Raw genomic sequence first — 18,540 nt, 5'->3', positions numbered from 1 at the left:
AAATGAAGTATGCTGCCAGCAGTTGGTTGGAATTAATTCAGCAACACCAATAAGATGATACAATGTCATTTCAAAAGCTCTTTGTCGTGCCCCAAACAACATTTATAATTGCACCTTCTATACAGAAAAATCTCTCAAACTACTTGCCAGAGACACAAGGAAAACAGATGCCAGGTCATAGATTAGAAGGGTCAGCCAAAACAGTGTTCAATACCTGCTGCCACCTACTTCCCTTTTCCCCATTCTAATGAAAATAATGCTTTTGCTCAGATGAGAGTGACTGACATATTAAACTACATGCTTGTAACAAGAACTGAAACCGCTGGAAGGAATGTTGAGAGGAAGCGGAGCTAAAAGAAACATTTCTTTATGTATTTGGAGTGGTGTTCTGACAGGAGGTCCCACCTAAAGCACCGCCTCTCCCTCCTCCATTGGAAGGCATTCCGGTTAGAGAGAAAGTGGGACTACAGTTAAGATCTGAAGTTGTTAAAGTCAATATGAAGACCAGAGGGCAACAGAGTGCTTAGTAGAAAAATAAGATGCTGCAACTCAAGCTTGTACTAGGCTTCACTGGAACAGTTGAGAAGGCCATAGACAGAGACGTCAGAGTGGGATGGAAAATTGAAGTGCTAAGTGACAACACTCTTGTTATCAACTTTTTTTTTCCACCTGGTTCTTGGGCCACTGGAGCCTGGTCTGTTTTGCCAGTTTTTCATGTTTCCCTTTCACCTGTCTATCCTCTTTTCTTTTAACTATTCACATACTTTCTATATATTTTAGTTCTTGTTTTTCTCATTGCAACTCCTACTGTTTCATGCTTATATTACTTTTGCTATTTGACCATCTCCTGTTTTTCATTCAAGAATTGCAGGTTACTCTATTTCTTTTCCTGTATGTGATTTTTTTCCCCCTCTCCCCTTGCCTTTCCATTCACAACCCTCTGAGTAAAGACATTTCTCCTCATTTCGGTCCTAAGTGGCTTGCCCTTTATTTTGAAATTGTGTCCCCTGGTTCTAGACTCCCTGACCAAGGGAAACATCTTACTTGCATCTATCCCTTTCAGTATTTTGTAGGTTTCAATGAGATCATCTCCCATTCTTCGAAACTCCAGAGAATACAGGCGCAGTTTCCCAAATCACTCTTCATAGGACAGTTCTACCATGCTGGGAACAATTCTGGTGAACCTTCGTTGCACTCCCTCTATGGCAATGATATCCTTCCTAAGGTAAGGGGACCAAAACTGCACATAGTACTTCAGGTGCAGTCTAACCAAGGTTCTATACAACTAAAGCAAGACTTCATTGCTTCTGACTTTGTTTGATATCTCCACAGCTGCTGCCTGATTAGCTGTTTATCGCACTTTGTTTTTTTTTCTACCCAACTGGAGTAAATATGTGAACAGAGGAACATAGGAGCAGGAGTAGGTCATTCAGCCCATCAAGCCTGCTCCACCATTCAGTTAGATTATAGCTGATCATCTACCTCAACGTCACTTTCCCACGCTATCCCCATATCCCTTGATGTCAATAGTATCCAAATATTCATCAATTTCGGTCTTGAATATGCTCAATGATTGAGCTTTCACAGCCCTCTGGGGTAGAGAATTCCAAAGATTCATCATCTTCTGATTTTTTTAAAAAAATTCATTCATGGGATGTGGGCGTCGCTGGCCAGGCCAGCATTTATTGCCCATCCCTAATTGCCCTCGAGAAGGTGGTGGTGAGCTGCCTTATTGAATCGCTGCAGTCCATGTGAGGTAGGTACACCTGCAGTGCTGTTAGGAAGGGAGTTCCAGGATTTTGACCCAGCAACAGTAAAGGAACAGCGATATAGTTCCAAGTCAGGATGGTGTGTGACTTGGAGGGGCATTTGCAGGTGGTGGTGTTCCCATGCATTTGCTGCCCTTGTCCTTCCAGTTGGTAGACGTTGTGGGTTTGGAAGGTGCTGTCTAAGGAGCCTTGGTGCGTTGCTGCAGTGCATCTTGTAGATGGTACACACTGCTGCCATTGTGCATCGGTGGTGGAGGGAGTTTGTGAATGGGATGCCAATCAAGCGGGCTGCTTTGTGCTGGATGGTGTCGAGCTTCTTGAGTGTTGTTGGAGTTGCCCCCATCCAGGCAAGTGGAGAGTATTCCATCACACTCCTGACTTGTGCCTTGTAGATGGAGGACAGGCTTTGGGGAGTCAGCAGGTGAGTTACTCGCCGCATGATTCCTAGCCTCTGAAGTGCTCTTGTAACCATGGTATTTATATGGCTACTCCAGTTCAGTTTCTGGTCAATGGTAACCCCTAGGATGTTGATAGTGGGGAATTCAGCCATTGAATGTCAAGAGGAGATGGTTAGATTCTCCCTTGTTGGAGATGGTCATTGCCTGGCGTGAATATTACCTGCCACTTAACAGTCCAAGCCTGCATATTGTCCAGGTCTTGCTGCATTTCTACACGGACTGCTTCAGTATCTGAGGAGTCGCAAATGGTGCTGAACATTGTGCAATCAGCAGCAAACATCCCCACTTCTGACCTTATGATTGAAGGAAAGTCATTGATGAAGCAGCTGAAGATGGTTGGGCCTAGGACACTACCCTGAGGAACTCCTGCAGTGATGTCCTGGAGCTGGGATGATTGACCTCCAACAACCACAGCCATCTTCCTTGGTGCTAGGTATGACTCCAACCAGCGGAGAGTTTTCCCCAATTCCCATTGACTTCAGTTTTGCGAGGGTTCCTTGATGCCATACTCGGTCAAATGCTGCCTGGATTTCAAGGACAGTCACTCTCACCTCACCTCTAGAGTTCAGCTCTTTAGTCCATGGCTGTACAACCAAGGCTGTAATGAGGTCAGGAGCTGAGTGGCCCTGGCGGAACCCAAACGGAGCGTCACTGAGCAGGTTATTGCTAAGCAAGTGCCACTTGATAGCACTGTCGATGACACCTTCCATCACTTTACTGATGATTGAGAGTAGACTGATGGGGCGGTAACTGGCCGGGTTGGAATTGTCCTTCTTTTTGTGTACAGGACATACCTGGGCAATTTTCCACATTGCCATGTAGATGCCAGTGTTGTAGCTGTACTGAAACAGCTTGGCTTGAAGAAATTCCTCCTCATCTCAGCCTTAAATGGCCTATCCCTTTCTGAGATGATGTCCCCTGGTTCTAGACTCAGCAGCCAAGGGAAGCATCCTATCTCCATCCACCCTGTCACACCCTGTAAGAATTTTGTAAGTTTCAATGAGATCACCTCTTATTCTTCAAAATTCTAGAGAATACAGGCCCAGTTTCCTCAATCTCTCCTCATATGACAATCCCGCCATCCCAGGGATTAGTCTGGTGAACTTCTGTTGCACTCCCTCTGCAGCAAGTATATCCTTCCTTCGATGAAAAGACCAAAGCTGTACACAATACTCCAGGTGCGGTCTCACCAAGGCTCTATCCCATTACAGCAAGACTTTTTTTTACTCCTGTATTCAAAAACCCCTTGTGATGAAAGCCAACATATCATTTGCCTTCCTAATTGCTTGCTGCACCTGCATGCTAGCTTTTAGTGACTCATGAACAAGGACACCCAGGTCCCCTTGACATTAACGGTTCTCAACTTCTTACCATTTAAGAAATACTTTTTTTCTGTTTTTTCTACCAAAGTGGATCACTTCACACTTATTCACATTATATTCCATCTGCCATATTCTTGCCCATTCACTTAGCCTGTCCAAGTCCCCTCGAAACCTCCTTGCATCCTCCTCAGTACTTACAGTCCCACCTAGTTTTGTGTCGTCAGCAAATTTGGAAATATTACATTTGGTCCCCATATCCAAATCATTTATATAGATTGTGAAGAGCTGTGAACTTGAGATGGTTTTTGAAGTGTTCAGGCTTTCTCCTCTGTGCAAAAAATGCCACATACCTTAATGCTACCACTGATGAAGTAAAGATTGTGCTGCTGCATTCCAGAGGACTGAGGCATACAGGTGTCAGCCTTGGCTCAGTCATAGCAGACGTACCTCTGAGTCAGAAGCTTGTTGGCTCAAGGCATATACCAGAGACATAAGCACATAATCTAGCTTGAGACTGCAGTGCAGGGAGTGCTGAATTATTTGAGATACTGTTTTTTGGATGAGACATTAAACTGAGACCACATCTACCTGCTCATGTGAAAATAAAGATTCCATGGGTTCATTCGAAGAGAAGCATGGGAGTTTCTGCCCCTGCCACAGCATGGAAATAACATTACTAAAAGTCACAAACGATATACGCTTCAACTGTAACAGTGGTGCAATTTTACTCCTTTACTTCTCTGCAGTCTTGTCATAGTCAACCACAATATCCTTCTCGAACATCTTTCCTCCTTTGTTCAGCGCGATGGAATTGACCTCACTAGCTTCTACTCATAACCAGAACCTCTACAGCAATGCTCTCTCTTCCCACCCCCATGCCCAGGATTCTATCCTTGGCCCTTCCTCATTTTCATCTAAATGCTTAGCAAAATCATCAACTTCTACTTGTCACTGACACCATCCAGCTCCACCTCTTTACCACCCAGCTCCACCTCTCCACCATCTCCCTCTACCCTTCCACAGCCTCTTGTGCTGTGTCCAATGTTCAGCCTTGATGAGACTCAATTTCTGCCATCCTCTTCGACACCTGCCGTGTCTTTAACTTGTCACCCATTTCATACCTCTCCATGGCCACTGGTTCAGATTGAACCAGACTATTTGATGCTCAGCTGAGCTTCTCACCCAATATCTCAACCACAACGAAAGCCCATTTTCACCTTTGTAACATGGCTCATCTCCACCACTACCGTCAGCTCATTTGCTGCTGAAACTCTCATCTTTTGTCACCTCCAGACCTGACTATTCTTATGCTCTCCTGACTGGTTCCACACTTTGTAAACATCAGCTCATTCAAAACTGCTGCCCATTACCTATTCTGTACCAAGTCCCACTCATCCATCACCCATATCCCTGGTGACTTACATTGGCTCTCAGTCCCCTAATGCATCTAATTAAAAATTCTTAAGCTCATGCTGAAATCCTTACTTGGCCTTACTCCTCCTTTTCTTTGTGACCTCTACCAGCCCTACAAATCCCCAACGACTTTTCATTCCACTGAATCTGGCCTATTGTGCACCCCCTCCTTACCTCACCATTGGCAGTCATCATCCATATTGTTCCCATTAGGAATTCCCTCCTAAGCCTCACTGGCTTTCTATCTTCCTTGGAACCCACTTCTTTCACCTATCCTAATTTTTCCTTCTTTGCTTTGGCACTTTGTTTTATTATGCCTCTGTGAAGTACCTTGGGTTAAAGTTTGAATTTAAGACATATGATGCAACAGTAAGGCATATAATCCCAGCAGAGAAGAGAATTAAAAATTATATGCACATTTGTTGAATGTTTTTTCCACTGTGCCTATTCTTGATGAAATGTTCATCAAAGTCTTTGCCTCTGGTTTCTCATCATTGGTTCATCCAATATGATTTGAGAGTCATGATTGGGGAAGAAATCTGTAGCTTCATTTTATTACTCTGCATACCAAGTGTGTTTTTCTTTCTGTCTTTCACTTAATACTCTTTAATTTAGATGAAAATGTTGGCAAAGAGTTGGAGCAGATTTTGGGCATATATTTTCTATCATTTACTCAATCCAAAGCTCAAACCCCAAAGAGTCCATTGTTAAATGTTGCTATGTACAGATATCAATTACTTACTACATTGGCACCCAGTCCACCAATGCCTCAAATTTAAAATCCTCATCCTTGTGTTCAAATCCCTGCAAGGCCTTGCCCATCCCTATCTCTATAGCTTTTGCCAGCCTACAACACACCAAGAACTCAGTCTTCCTCCCACTCTGGCCTCTTATAAATTGCCACCCCCACTTCCTTTGCTCCACCATTGGTGGTCATGCTTTCAGCTGTATAGGTCCTTAAGCACTGGAATTTCTTCTCTAAATCTCTCCACTTCTTTTCACTTCAAGACACTCCTGAAAACCTAACTCTTTGGTCAAACGTTTAGTCATTCTTTCAAATATCCCCTTCTCTGGTTAATGGTCAATTCTTGTCTGATTATGCTCCTGTGAAGCGCATTGGGACATTTTCCTACTTTAAAGGCATTATATAAATGCAAGTTGTTGTTTCTGACACACTGCAGGTGATGAGGAAATTCCACACCAACAATGAGGCCAGTGAAATTAAAGCATTAGTACTTGTTCAGTCTGATTTGTTTCGGCTTTATGTTGTTTCTGGTTCCCAGATGTTGGAAAGAATCACACTTTAAAAATTGGAAAAGGCTGGAGTCAGTCTTGTTTAATACAGCACGGTGCTGTGTGCTGTAGGGCCTGATTCTTGTGTTACATATAACATGACTCCCCAGTGCAGCCGTGTGTGCGGCCCCCCCCCCCCCCACTGGAACACTTGAACATAACAACTAGTTCCTAGCTAATTAGTTCCTAACACTTTACAGATAGTATAATATATACATACATAACATGATTCAATCATTTATTTAGTAGAGTATGTTGTACAGTTAAGAGATTTGATTGCAAAGAGCCCAGTAACTAGTTTGTAATTCAGATTAAATAATTCTATATTTAACCATGGCCCACTCAATACGTACAACACACCATAATAGATAAATTATTAAATCCTAGGAATTCTATTGCTGAAGTACAAATTGCTGTTTAGACTTCAGAACTGTTACAACAAATTGCACTACAAGCACAAATATGGAATAGTATTAAACTTGTAAATACTACACATTTTAGTAAAGATCATACTGCTTCTAAAGTTCTACAAAGTAGCAACATATCTCTGGGTTTAGTCATGTTAGCATCTTGAAACACAGCTCTACCTGTGTTTCTCTTTCCCACTATAGTGGGAATTTTAGACAATTTTAATTATTGTTCAGTATAATGGCTCAATCCAAGTTGTTCCATTTCAAATCAATAGCAAGCTCTAGCACAATTGCAATTTTAGTGCCACTGAATTTCATTTCACACAGTGTTGCAAAGAAATGAGGTACCCTGTATTTATGTTGATATACCTGTTGCAATAACGTGACACTGGCCAAATGCTTTATAAGTAAAAACTTGCCATTGGGAAAAAAAAGGATGTAAACAGGATTTATACACTGAGTCTCTTGGATGTGATATTTTAATTCTCTCATGGGTGCTGAGATTTCTTCCCTTACAGAAGAAAGTCTGAGGCATATTGTCAAGATAATTAGAGGAAATTCTGCATTGCATCTGACTTGGGAATTCCTGAGGTGGATGATAGATGCAAGGAAATAAACATTCCACTCTTAATACATGATCATTTCCAGCATTTTAATGGAAATAAATATGCTCAAAGTAAAAAAAAAGGATAGATATCTAGAATGTGCTATTTTGAGTTTAACCCACCTCATATTCCTGTGAGAATTTCAAATTATCATTGGCCTTCAATCTTTCAATGTTGTCAGCAAGATCAGTGACGGGGATTGGTGGATGGTCCCTCATGCCTAACCAAATAAGAGTCATAAAGTCAGTGAGGCATATAATTAGGGAACGTGACAATTAAAAAAAATAAATAAAATGAAAGTGTTAAAAGCACATATGCATTATGCATGTAGAAAGGTTATGTGTGACATCACCAAAAAAACACTGGAATTATAATATAACATGCGCCAAAATTTGTGATTTTTAAAAAATATACAACTGCATGGTTGAAACTGTTCTCTACTGAACATGCTCAGATGCAACAGTCACTGATCACATGGCACACAAGTTTCTAAGCGGCCCATATGCAGTTACATACAGAAAAGTGATGACAAAGGCAGGTTTGAATGAGAAAGACAGTAAAGGCTGTTAAAAATGCAGCAGTCCCTTTTTCTCATCTACACAGACTGAGTTGATAATCAAATCCATAGTGCATGTTTCTGTTTCAAGAGGGAAAGAGAATAATCAATGTCGCAAGAATACCCAAGAGTTCTTACTCGTGACTTTCTCTTTTTCCAAAAATTACTCACTCAAGTCACTGAGCAGGTTGGGGAGTGGAGAATGGGGTATATCATTTTTTCAGCTTCATGATTTCACATCATTCTGTCACTGCAATTATTAGGCACACTGGAAATAATACTACCGCTGAAGAACTCTACATTCTGTTTTGACTTTTACATAGTACTCTTTATTAAGAAGATTATTTAATTTGTTTTAAATTGGAAAATATTACTTGCAATGCAACCAAATTGATTTTTGTTGGTTCTTGGGAAGGCGGCAAAAAGATGCAGCAGCTCAAAATAACACTCTAGTTTGACAATCTTCCCAGCATAACATAAATAAAAATTGTGGCCAGATTTTGCAGGGGTTTTTAGTTTAGTTTAGAGATACAGCACTGAAACATGCCCTTCGGCCCACCGAGTCTGTGCCGACCATCAACCACCCATTTATACTAATCCTACACTAATTCCATATTCCTACCACATCCCCACCTATCCCTATATTTCCCTACCACCTACCTATACTAGGGTCAATTTACCTATCAACCTGCAAGTCTTTGGCATGTGGGAGGAAACCGGAGCACCCAGAGGAAACCCACGCAGACACAGGCAGAACTTGCAAACTCCACACAGGCAGTACCCTTTTTGACTAGAGAACTGTCAGCGTTCGCTGCTGTTACCCCACTGACAATGAGCGGACTTCAGGATTTAGAGCATAGGCAGATTAACGCAGAAATCCTGAATTTGCCATCTCTCATTGCTCTGCCAAACTGCAATGTGGACCACCCCACTCACCCACCCCCAACAGAGGCAGCAAATCAGTGAAATCAGTTAATGTGGTGAGAACTTCACCTTTCCACTCTCACATCGCTGTTAGAAGCACCTTAAAAAGTTATACCTTGTTCAATCAGGTGTAACTGGGTTTTTAAACAGAGATCTGCGTAATAACTATTGCTGAACAACAGATCTGTCCCTGAAAAAATAATTTTATATTTGTGGAGGGTTGTTAAATGTCTCCATTAAGATTACTAGATTTTTTTTGAACTAAATTTTTTAAATAATTTTTTTTTCTGAAGTTTTTTCATATTTCAGCTCATAGCTTCATCCCATGTATATACCCCAATCTTTATTTTGTTCTATGTAAAATTTATTAAAAGTATTTGATTTTAGTGTTTTTCACTTCCTAGTAGTCTGTCCGGGAATTCTTTAATGTGATTGGCTGTTTGGACGGCTTGATGACATCACTGCAACTCCACACTGGGAATCTCCATTAAAGTTAAAATCAACTGCACGGCGAGTTACAATTTATCACAGATCACTCGATCTCCGAGCGAAGCTTTCTTCAAGGTCAGCAGCAAGTGCTCTTGCTTCGTCGCTGACTGCAAAATCCAGGCCTGTAAGTTTTTAAAGTGTCAAGAATCAACAGCAATTTAGTTAGTTTATTTTGTTTGTTCATTACAGCTCTAAAAATCCTCAGGGTCATCATGAACTTATTTACCAGGCAATAATTCTGTCTGCACATATGTTTAAATAAAATTTAGAAACTGCACTAGGGAAGGCTCAACAGCCACCAGACATTAAGGTGAAAAGTTAAATTTAAACTTGTGATTTGTTTGAATCATTTAGTTAATTAGTTACTCAATAAAAGGATGGCTGCTGTCATTATAACATTCACACCCATATGCTCACTTTAGCAGTCAAAGTGACTTGCAATGACCTGGTAATGCTGGTTTCAGAGTCCACTTTCTGATGTCAGCACAAATCCATGGAATTTTGCACTTTCCATGAAGAAAGGGTGTTGTCATTTTTCACTCAGTACTCCACCAAAATCTGGGTCCAGCACTTTAACATCATTGCACATTATTTTGAAGCGCTAGTGAGGTCAGGGTAATGGCTATGGCCTGACTGATGCCAATATGCAAGATAGGCACCAAATCATTACAAAATGAAGCATAACAAAGGTTAAAAAATAGCTGAAATTTAATTTTTCATCTTAAAATAGTTTGCAGTTCATAAGAGAAGGCTCACAAACATGTGTTTGATGAGCATTACCTCGAGTACTCGACTGAAATGAAATACCTCAATCTCTAATGGGATTCAGACCAACTACTTCACAGGAATAGAGTGCTGTGGTTGCTGTTCAGAGCTAAGGTTCTGAAACTTAGTTCCTATTCAGATTCCCAGTTTGAATTTTCAGATGCCCAATATTATGTTCAAAAAGTTGAAGTAGAGGCTGAATTGGTGTAGTAATGTTGTTCTATCTTTAAATGTCTACAGTGTGATCTATGATTAATCTGTTATATCAATCTAATCATAGGACAAAACTCATTATACAGCTTTTAAAAAAAAAAGGGTTTAAAAGTGTTGTGTTTTCACATAGCAAAGTACATAATTTGAATATCATTTAATGTTCTAATATTTTACCGTTATATGGTAGGATGCTACTGCAGCTTCAATTCTCAACATTGTATATTCTTGATCCTGGTGTAATATCATGATAGATACTAAACTGACATTTGATACTGAACTAGTGCATGAGAGAGAGAGAAATAAGAGGACCATCTGGTTAAAGTTGTTATGAAACTCCCAATGGAAATTTGTACAATAACATTAACATGAGTCTTGTAGTGGGCCATTTGTTAGACCTTAGTCAAGCAATGGCAGCATTTGAAGCAGAACAAATTAATGGCGTGGGGATTGAACATTTTTGAGTTAAATGAAAAAAATTCCAAAAATTTTTCAAAATAAGAGAAATAAAATCAAAGTTACAAAATAAATTGCAAATGCCATCTGGTGGCTGAATATCATCACTGCACCAATATTTTGGCAATGACTTCTTTCTCCGGCATCTAGTAGGATCATCAGCTATCCTGGACCCTTGGTTATATACATGATCAAACTCCTTGAGCAGCCATTTATTAGGAGATACACTGATGGCAGAAAATGCAGCTATATTCCAAATCGCAGAATAATTAGATACATCCAACACTGAAACAGATGGAATATTTAAAAGGATTAGGTTTTAATCAAGTTTTTTTTAAACCTGTTTTACACTTACATATTTAAAGCACACCACTGAGCACTGCTCTGTAATTCTTTAGTCAATGTACATCACCATTACAAACATTCTACATAGTCATAACTGAATTTATTAAAACCAGTGGAGATCGACTCTCGTTCCCAACTTCATTTCAACTGCATTTATGCTTAGCAGTTTCGACCCCCTCCCTGCAGAAACTTTGGCGGAATACTCAAAGACTAACTGCTTTCACATTGCAATTCAAAATGTGTTTTGAAATTGATTTATAATTTTACTTTTAAGAAAGAAACACAATTACATTAAAAGCTCTATTGAAAGTTTTGCACTAATTATGTGTTGGCAATATTTATAAATGATGCTGGAACAGGCAACTTATTTAGTGATGTTGTAGTCAAACTAAATCTATTTTTACATTTCTAAAATAATTCTTGTTTTTAGCAGTCTTAAGAGCAGGGTATCTAGGCAAAGATTCCATTTTATGAAGTTGGAATTTCTTTTCCAGGCTCTTGAAATGCCTGACAAGATGCAACTTTTACTTAAATATACGTGTGGAAAAGGGGCAATATCTTTTTGTTTTATAATGGCCAGGGCCATAAACCCATTGGACCTGCAAAGTAAATTAAAATGGCAGTTTTCAAAAACTCAAAGGGGTTACTTCTATCCCTATGCATTACCGAAAGGCTCATAGCAGAGGTTCAGTATTGCCATATAGATCCATGAGGACTTGAGTTTTCACAGCCAGTGTGCCTACCAAAATGTTTTGCAACCCATTTTGTGATACTGTGGTTTAGAGAACACTATTTGTTTGCCTTTTTGAACAAAATATGAATAAAGGTAATTTTGGAATTCACATATATACCATGGAAGTTGAGGCTGTGTAGATAATCAAAGAGGATACTGCTCAATTAGTCAGCTTGAAACTGAGATTAGCTTCTTTGAGTAAAAATGACCTTCATGGCACAGCAAAAAGAAATATACAGAAAAAATGCAGAGAAGACACAGGACAATTAAACTAACTTGAGTTGTTTGGGCAACTGGGGACACTTGGACCTGTGAAGAAAATGGGGCAAAAACATTTTTTTTTTAAAAAGGGGGAAGAAAACAAATTAGTTTTTACCAGAGGAAAAGAGATCAGTCTCAGAGTTAAAATAGCTAAAGGAACAGTTATATACTCAGGGGGTTCAAATAACACTTAAGTATTTTCTACAGTGAGCAGCTAACTCTCTGACTTGGAATACTTCCATCACTGGAAACTGTAACACCTGCAGAACCATAGAATATTATTTTATTTTATTTTTATTTAGAGATACAGCACTGAAACAGGCCCTTCGGCCCACTGAGTCTGTGCCGACCAACAACCACCCATTTATACTAACCCTACAGTAATCCCATATTCCCTATCACCTCCCTACACTAGGGGCAATTTACAACGGCCAATTTATCTATCACCTGCAAGTCTTTTGGATGTGGGAGGAAACCGGAGCACCTGGCGAAAACCCACGCGGTCACAGGGAGAACTTGCAAACTCTGCACAGGCAGTACCCAGAATCGAACCCGGGTCCCTGGAGCTGTGAGGCTGCAGTGCTAACCACTGCGCCACTGTGTTTTTTGAACTAACTGACATAAACCTTTTAAAACACTCCCTCATTCTAGTAAAGGGAAATAAAATATATTTAGTTTTTTTGTATAATTACTTGCCATTGAAGTACTCAAAGTGCACCCCACAGTTAATGTCTTATAGTCCTTGGTAGCACTCAGATCTGACTCCTTCTTTGAACCCCTGAGTATAATTGTTTAGAGAACACCAATACAAAAAGAAAAACAAACCAAGAAATAAAGTTAACAATACAGATGCTGCTTTGCAATTCTACTTTGATATCTCCATTTCATACTGTTATGCAAAATAAGTCTCGCATTAGCAAGAAAAATTCCATCCAATGCACAATGTTCAAATGAAATCTTACGTGCCACGGGAGGTAATTATTTGAGTTTCATTGTTTAATGTTCCCTTCATTAACCTATGCAAGCATGCTGTTCTCTTTGGCAGGGGGACGACAGTGGGACAGTCCTACTCTCATATACCTCAATGGGTAGGTATATTAGCATTAATGTTTTGTCCAGCAAGGTGGTGTGCCTGGTACCCCTGGTCAATCCTAAACAGCTCAGCTTTTGAAAAAAATTGCTACTTGTCATCATAATTGTTTTTGTGGCCAAGCCATAAAATATCAAACTGGTTACTTGGGCCGTTTTGCAGGTTGATCAGTGAAATGGAATATCACAGCTGGAAGCATAAAGGGCACACCTCAACAACACCACATTCCAAGATACTTTTAAGTTAGTGAGTTATTCATTATCATATGGTCCCTTAGTTGATCCCAGCACCTGATGTACTCACAAGTATTTTGTTTTAAATGTGAAATTTAAAGACCAGCATTTAAATTGGGCCAGACTGATCTGGAAATCAATTTGATCCCATTCTTTTTGAAAATATTAAAGTTCTGTTTAGCCTGTCCGAACAGAGCCCTGTGTTTTGTTTAGTACTGCAGTTTTCCTACCAGCCACTGGGCTGCATTTTACATTCCCACCGCTGAAATTGACAGTGGCCATAAACAATGGCAGTCCACCCGTGCGCATCGCACATCGCGGACCTGCCGCGATAGTAAACACAGCAGCTCATTTAAATGGCCAGGAGGACTGCCTCCCCGATGATGTGGAGGGGGCGGGCGGTCCATCTCAGTAATGGCACAGGTGCTGACGCCATTTTTAAAGGGCTTCAAGCTCTACATTGCAATCTAAACATTTAAAGCTACATAGATCTTAAAAATTAAATAAACTGATCTTGACCCTCTCCCACTCCCCAATAACCATCAAATTAATTACCTGCCCTTTGCCCCCAACCAAACACTTAACTTGTGCACTTGACCTTCCCCCCGCCCCCCCTACTAAGTTCATAAACTATACCCCTTCCCACCATCCCCTACACCAATGAAAGAACTCTTGACGTCGCTGCCCCCCACCCCCACACTGAAAAACTTACCTGCTCCCCCATTCCTACCAGTGTTCCGCTTCGGATCCCCATCTGGGGATCCGAAGGCATGTGAGTGCCAGCCATCAGCACCAATATCGCTCCGGGACGGATGGCGAGAGTGAGAAGGTAATATATTTGTTAATTTAAATTTGGCTCCAGTTGCCAAGCAGCGGGGGTCCGCTATGAGGCCTTGCTGCTGTCGGCAATATCGGGCTGGGCCTTCCCGGCGATCAAGGCCCGTGGATGGCCTCTGCCCGAGGCATTTTATGCCCCCCACCCCCTCAACATCGCGGGGGTCTGTAAAATTCAGCCCAGTATCTCTCTTTGGCATCTACTCTCCCTTCTCGTATTTCTCCATCTTCCAGAGCTGCCTCTATTGCTTTAGTATGTAGTAGTTTTCCAAGCAGTTAGGGATTGTTCTAAGTCTTTTACCACTATCAATAAAGCAATCATACAAGTTTAAACACATGATTTGTGCACTATTATACTTGACTACCATGTTTTGAGATAGTGGTGATATTCAGATTCATCATTTGATCACAGAAATCGCTAGTGACAACCAAATCATTTATTTACCAGCTGTTCACACTTGAACTTTGGGATAGTTAAAATGAAAGATCCAGACTGGTTGGGACGTAATACGGTGACTTTAATTTGAACAAGATAATTACATGGCATTATGTTAATTTTAACTGGTAAGTTGCTTATTTGCTAATCTCACTGCACAATGCTAATTTCACCTGTTATTTCACTCATTTGCAAGACCATTATGTCTGATTGCCAATTATGTAGTCTTTCAGACTGTTGAAATATTTCATTTAATTACCATCCTGCAGTTTCATGCTCGACAAATTTTTTTCTTACGAATAACCAACACAAGTTCAGCAGATGAGAACAGGTTTAGGTCACAACGTAAACTTAACGAGATAAAAGAGGCAAATTCCCAACCCTTGTACCCTTCAAGTAACCTTCTGTATTACACATATTAGAAATGAATACCTCTACTAAAGAGGACAGGGTGGTAAAGGGACTTTGATACAAATCTAGTTTGGAGGTGACTGACTCATTTTACCAATGAATCCACTTGGATACATTTTGAATTTATTCCAGACAAAAGGCTTGAAGTTTGCTCTTTATAGTGGGAAGACTTTAGAAGCATTTTGCAATTCTTATAATGTTTCTCTCACATCATAGAATCAAATAATAATACAGCACAGAAGAAAGGCATCCGGCCTATTCTGCTTGTGCTGGCTGTTTGATAGAGCTATCCAATAAATCCCACTTCTCGATCTTTTTCCATAACCCTTTAAAATTTTTTCGTACTATTCAATTTGTCTACTTAAAAAAAAAGATTTGCAACTACAATGGCAGTCTGTGGATGGCCCCGCAGGTCTAGGTCTATGGAATCAACAGAACATGACTGAAACACGCAGCATGACAGAGGAGAGTCACATTTCAAAAGGTTAGGTTCTTACCTCACGCATACTAGCCAGGATTTAATGAGGAGGCAGCAGCTCTGCCCACTGGCTGGAAGGTCAGGGGCAAGCCCGCCTCCACCACCCCTGGAAGCTATAATGCTGTCTTGCAATTAATTGCCGGAGGTTGTGGCTTCTGCCCCTCTGAGGAATGATGTCTCTCCACCACTCCCCCAAGAGCTGGTAGCTCTTCAGTCCCAGCAGCAACACTGGGAGTGGTGGCCACTGCTGGGACTGCTCCCGGCTCTGCAGCAGCATCCATGGATGAGGGCCCAGTGTGCAGGTAAGTGGGGGCTCTTCCAGCAGGGCAGCCCATGCTGCTGGCGGGGGGAGGTCTTCTGTGGGTACAGGGTGCTCGATCAGAAGGGACCCGACTCCCCGTAAGCCTTCAGGGAGGCCACCAGATTCTACTGGACAGCCTGCCCAAGTGGTGGTGCATATCTGCCGCTGGTAAAATACCAACAGTAGTGTGAAGATACCCTTAACTGGCCACTTGGGGGCCTTAATTGGCCTAAGGGTAGGCAGGCCACCCACCACCTTCCCCGCTGCTGGTAACATACCAGCGGAGGCGGGTAGGGAACGGGCACACCAATCCCCACCTCCCACCCGATTTTACGCAACTCCGTCCTCCCTGCCTCCCAGCACACTGGAAGCGTGGGGCATAATATTCCAGCCATTGTGACCTTCCTTGTAAGTGTGATTGGAATGAAGTGAACAAAGTGACTTGTAGCCTAACTTGTCTTGCAGATGGGCAGAATCATGGAGTTGTACACAAACTCAGTTATACATTTTTGTTGCAGTTACTTTTTTTTTTAAGTCTATTCATTCATTCATTTATTATAACTGGTTTAGATTTACTTTTCCCATCAAATTTTGACTACTACAATTCAAACTTTGATTTTACTTTATATATTTTAGTTCATCTTTTTCATTTTTCCCCATTCAATTTTTATTTGTGGGAAGGAGTATAGGGGAATGATCTCGAAAATGTAATCAATTCAAACTGTTTCAAAGATTAGCTCATTATGAAATCAAAATTATAAGCTAGAATATTGGAAGGTTTTTAAAAACACAAAGGAGAAAAGATAAAAGCAAAATTATTTAACTAACTATATATAGATGCAGAGGTAAGATATAAATTTGGGGCCAATGACATTTCTAATTACAAATATATTAGTTGTAGTGCCAGTTTCTTCCCCATGGAAAGAAAAACAAACCTGTAAGGCAAAATATGTGCACACTATATCTCTGTTTGTTTATTTAGCTCACCAACATAACCTATACATCTTACTACAGCAGCAGCAGATTCCAAATATTTCTCAAATATAATGTTCCTTTCCTAATAATGCTACCTCTGAAACCAACAATGCACAATAGAGACTGGTCCATTCCCCACCCTATTCTACTAATGGAGAAACTGCCAAGCACCTGAACTGCATGTTGACAAGAATGTTAATGGACAAAAATATCTCATGACAACTTAATCAGACCATGAAAGGTATCTGTGTTAACTTGGCAAAATGCCATATGACAGGGAAAAATACAATGAAATCTTTTTTAAGCTGTGACCCTGACCCGTCTTCCATTACTTAGACTATCAAGAAATTGTTTTGCAGACATGGTTTATTTGAACTGACTACTAGACGTTGGAAGTGTGATCCACTGTGAAGTATCATAAATATTCCATAAAGCACTTTCCATTCCAAACTAAGTAAATATCAATGTTGACGATAAGCAATGTGGATCTTAAAAGTAAATTAACAGCAGCTTTATCCTCCTAGGTGAGAATGGATGGATTAGGACTCTATTTAGTGGGACAAAAACAGAGAATAAACATTCAGTTCTCTGTGAGTTAGGGTGACCTCATTTTTTGGTGAGAAAATATATTCAGTGACTATGCCTAAATATGCCAAATATTAAAACAATTCCACCAAATGAATGAACATGGGAACTAAATTGCAGTAAAGTATAGGAACTTCTCTAACTCAGAACATTTCTATACACTAAGTTCAGACTGGCTTGGGTCCCCTTGTCCAATTTAGTGACCATTTCACAAACAGTCAAAAACAGGCAGGTTTATATACACATCAATCCACGTAGATTTTATCATCAATTCCAACAGCCCTCAAAACTAACTTCCAATCTAGGCATTTCCAACACCAAGTTCAAAGTGAATGTGTAATGCTATAGTCTGGCATGTGCTGACTAGTGTAAAATGATTCTAAATAACGTGCTTATACCAGCATAAAAGTTACAAAGCGACAGAAAACACTGCATCTTCTGGTACAGACATTCCTAACCTTGGCGAGCACACTACTTCACTAAAAATGTGGAAGTCAGCCAGCAAATATTTTAATAATTCTTCAGTTGTTCTCATTAGTACACAGGTACATAAAGACATTTAAACTTGATATTCCAATTTCAAGTTCTCTGGTAAACAACATTTGCAGAAGAAAGAAATAGCTGTTTGCCAAGTCATAGCTCATATAGTACAAGAAAAACTTATGAAATGTTTTGACTACAAAAGTCTTTTGTCTGAGATCCTCTGTTGCTTTCAATTCCACCACTCTGTAATCAAAAGAATTTAAAACTTGACAGTTCATTTTTTTGAGCTGACACCTAAACTATTTGTCAAGCATGTCCATTGTAAAACACAGTTCACTGTCACTGTGAAACAACTGGATTTTGTCTCAGTCCATGAGACCATATTAATGAATGCTGCACATGCTATATAGTCCTTTGAAAAGAGTTTAACCGCTATATCTTAACACTTTGACTGCCAAAATACAGGATAGTTACTCTCTTGACAATGTGATCGGCAACCACTATCTCCAATTTTGAGCAAAATATTCAACATTGTTGTGAAACAAAACACATGTTTCTCTGTAGTGTGCCTTGATTTGTACTATATTTTCACCAGATTGATCACTTGGATGTAGACCCCAGTGCAATATGAAAACAATGAGATCCTTGACCATCGCACTGTTTCCACTCATAACTCCCAATACAGTGAGATGTGACATCATGAGG

At 40.3% G+C, this 18,540-nt stretch overlaps 1 protein-coding gene across 8 annotated transcripts in view; it reads right to left on the bottom strand.

Annotated features, from left to right (window-relative positions):
- ptprfa (protein tyrosine phosphatase receptor type Fa) overlaps positions 1-18,540 on the bottom strand; it is a 634,875-nt gene that overhangs the window by 110,062 nt on the left and 506,273 nt on the right. For 4 of the 8 annotated variants that reach the window (XM_068036905.1, XM_068036906.1, XM_068036908.1 and 1 more), the window contains 2 exons: positions 12,025-12,057; positions 7,393-7,490 (listed from right to left, as the gene is read on the bottom strand). In XM_068036905.1, the coding sequence (XP_067893006.1) occupies positions 7,393-7,490; positions 12,025-12,057 (131 nt within the window). The remainder of the gene's footprint in view (positions 1-7,392; positions 7,491-12,024; positions 12,058-18,540) is intronic. The other 4 variants (XM_068036910.1, XM_068036911.1, XM_068036912.1 and 1 more) reach the window with 1 other exon arrangement.

This window comes from Heterodontus francisci, chromosome 8, assembly GCF_036365525.1.
Source record: "Heterodontus francisci isolate sHetFra1 chromosome 8, sHetFra1.hap1, whole genome shotgun sequence".
NCBI lineage: Eukaryota > Metazoa > Chordata > Chondrichthyes > Heterodontiformes > Heterodontidae > Heterodontus > Heterodontus francisci.
Note: the sequence above shows the minus strand (reverse complement) of the source record. Positions and strands in the feature narration are given on the sequence as shown.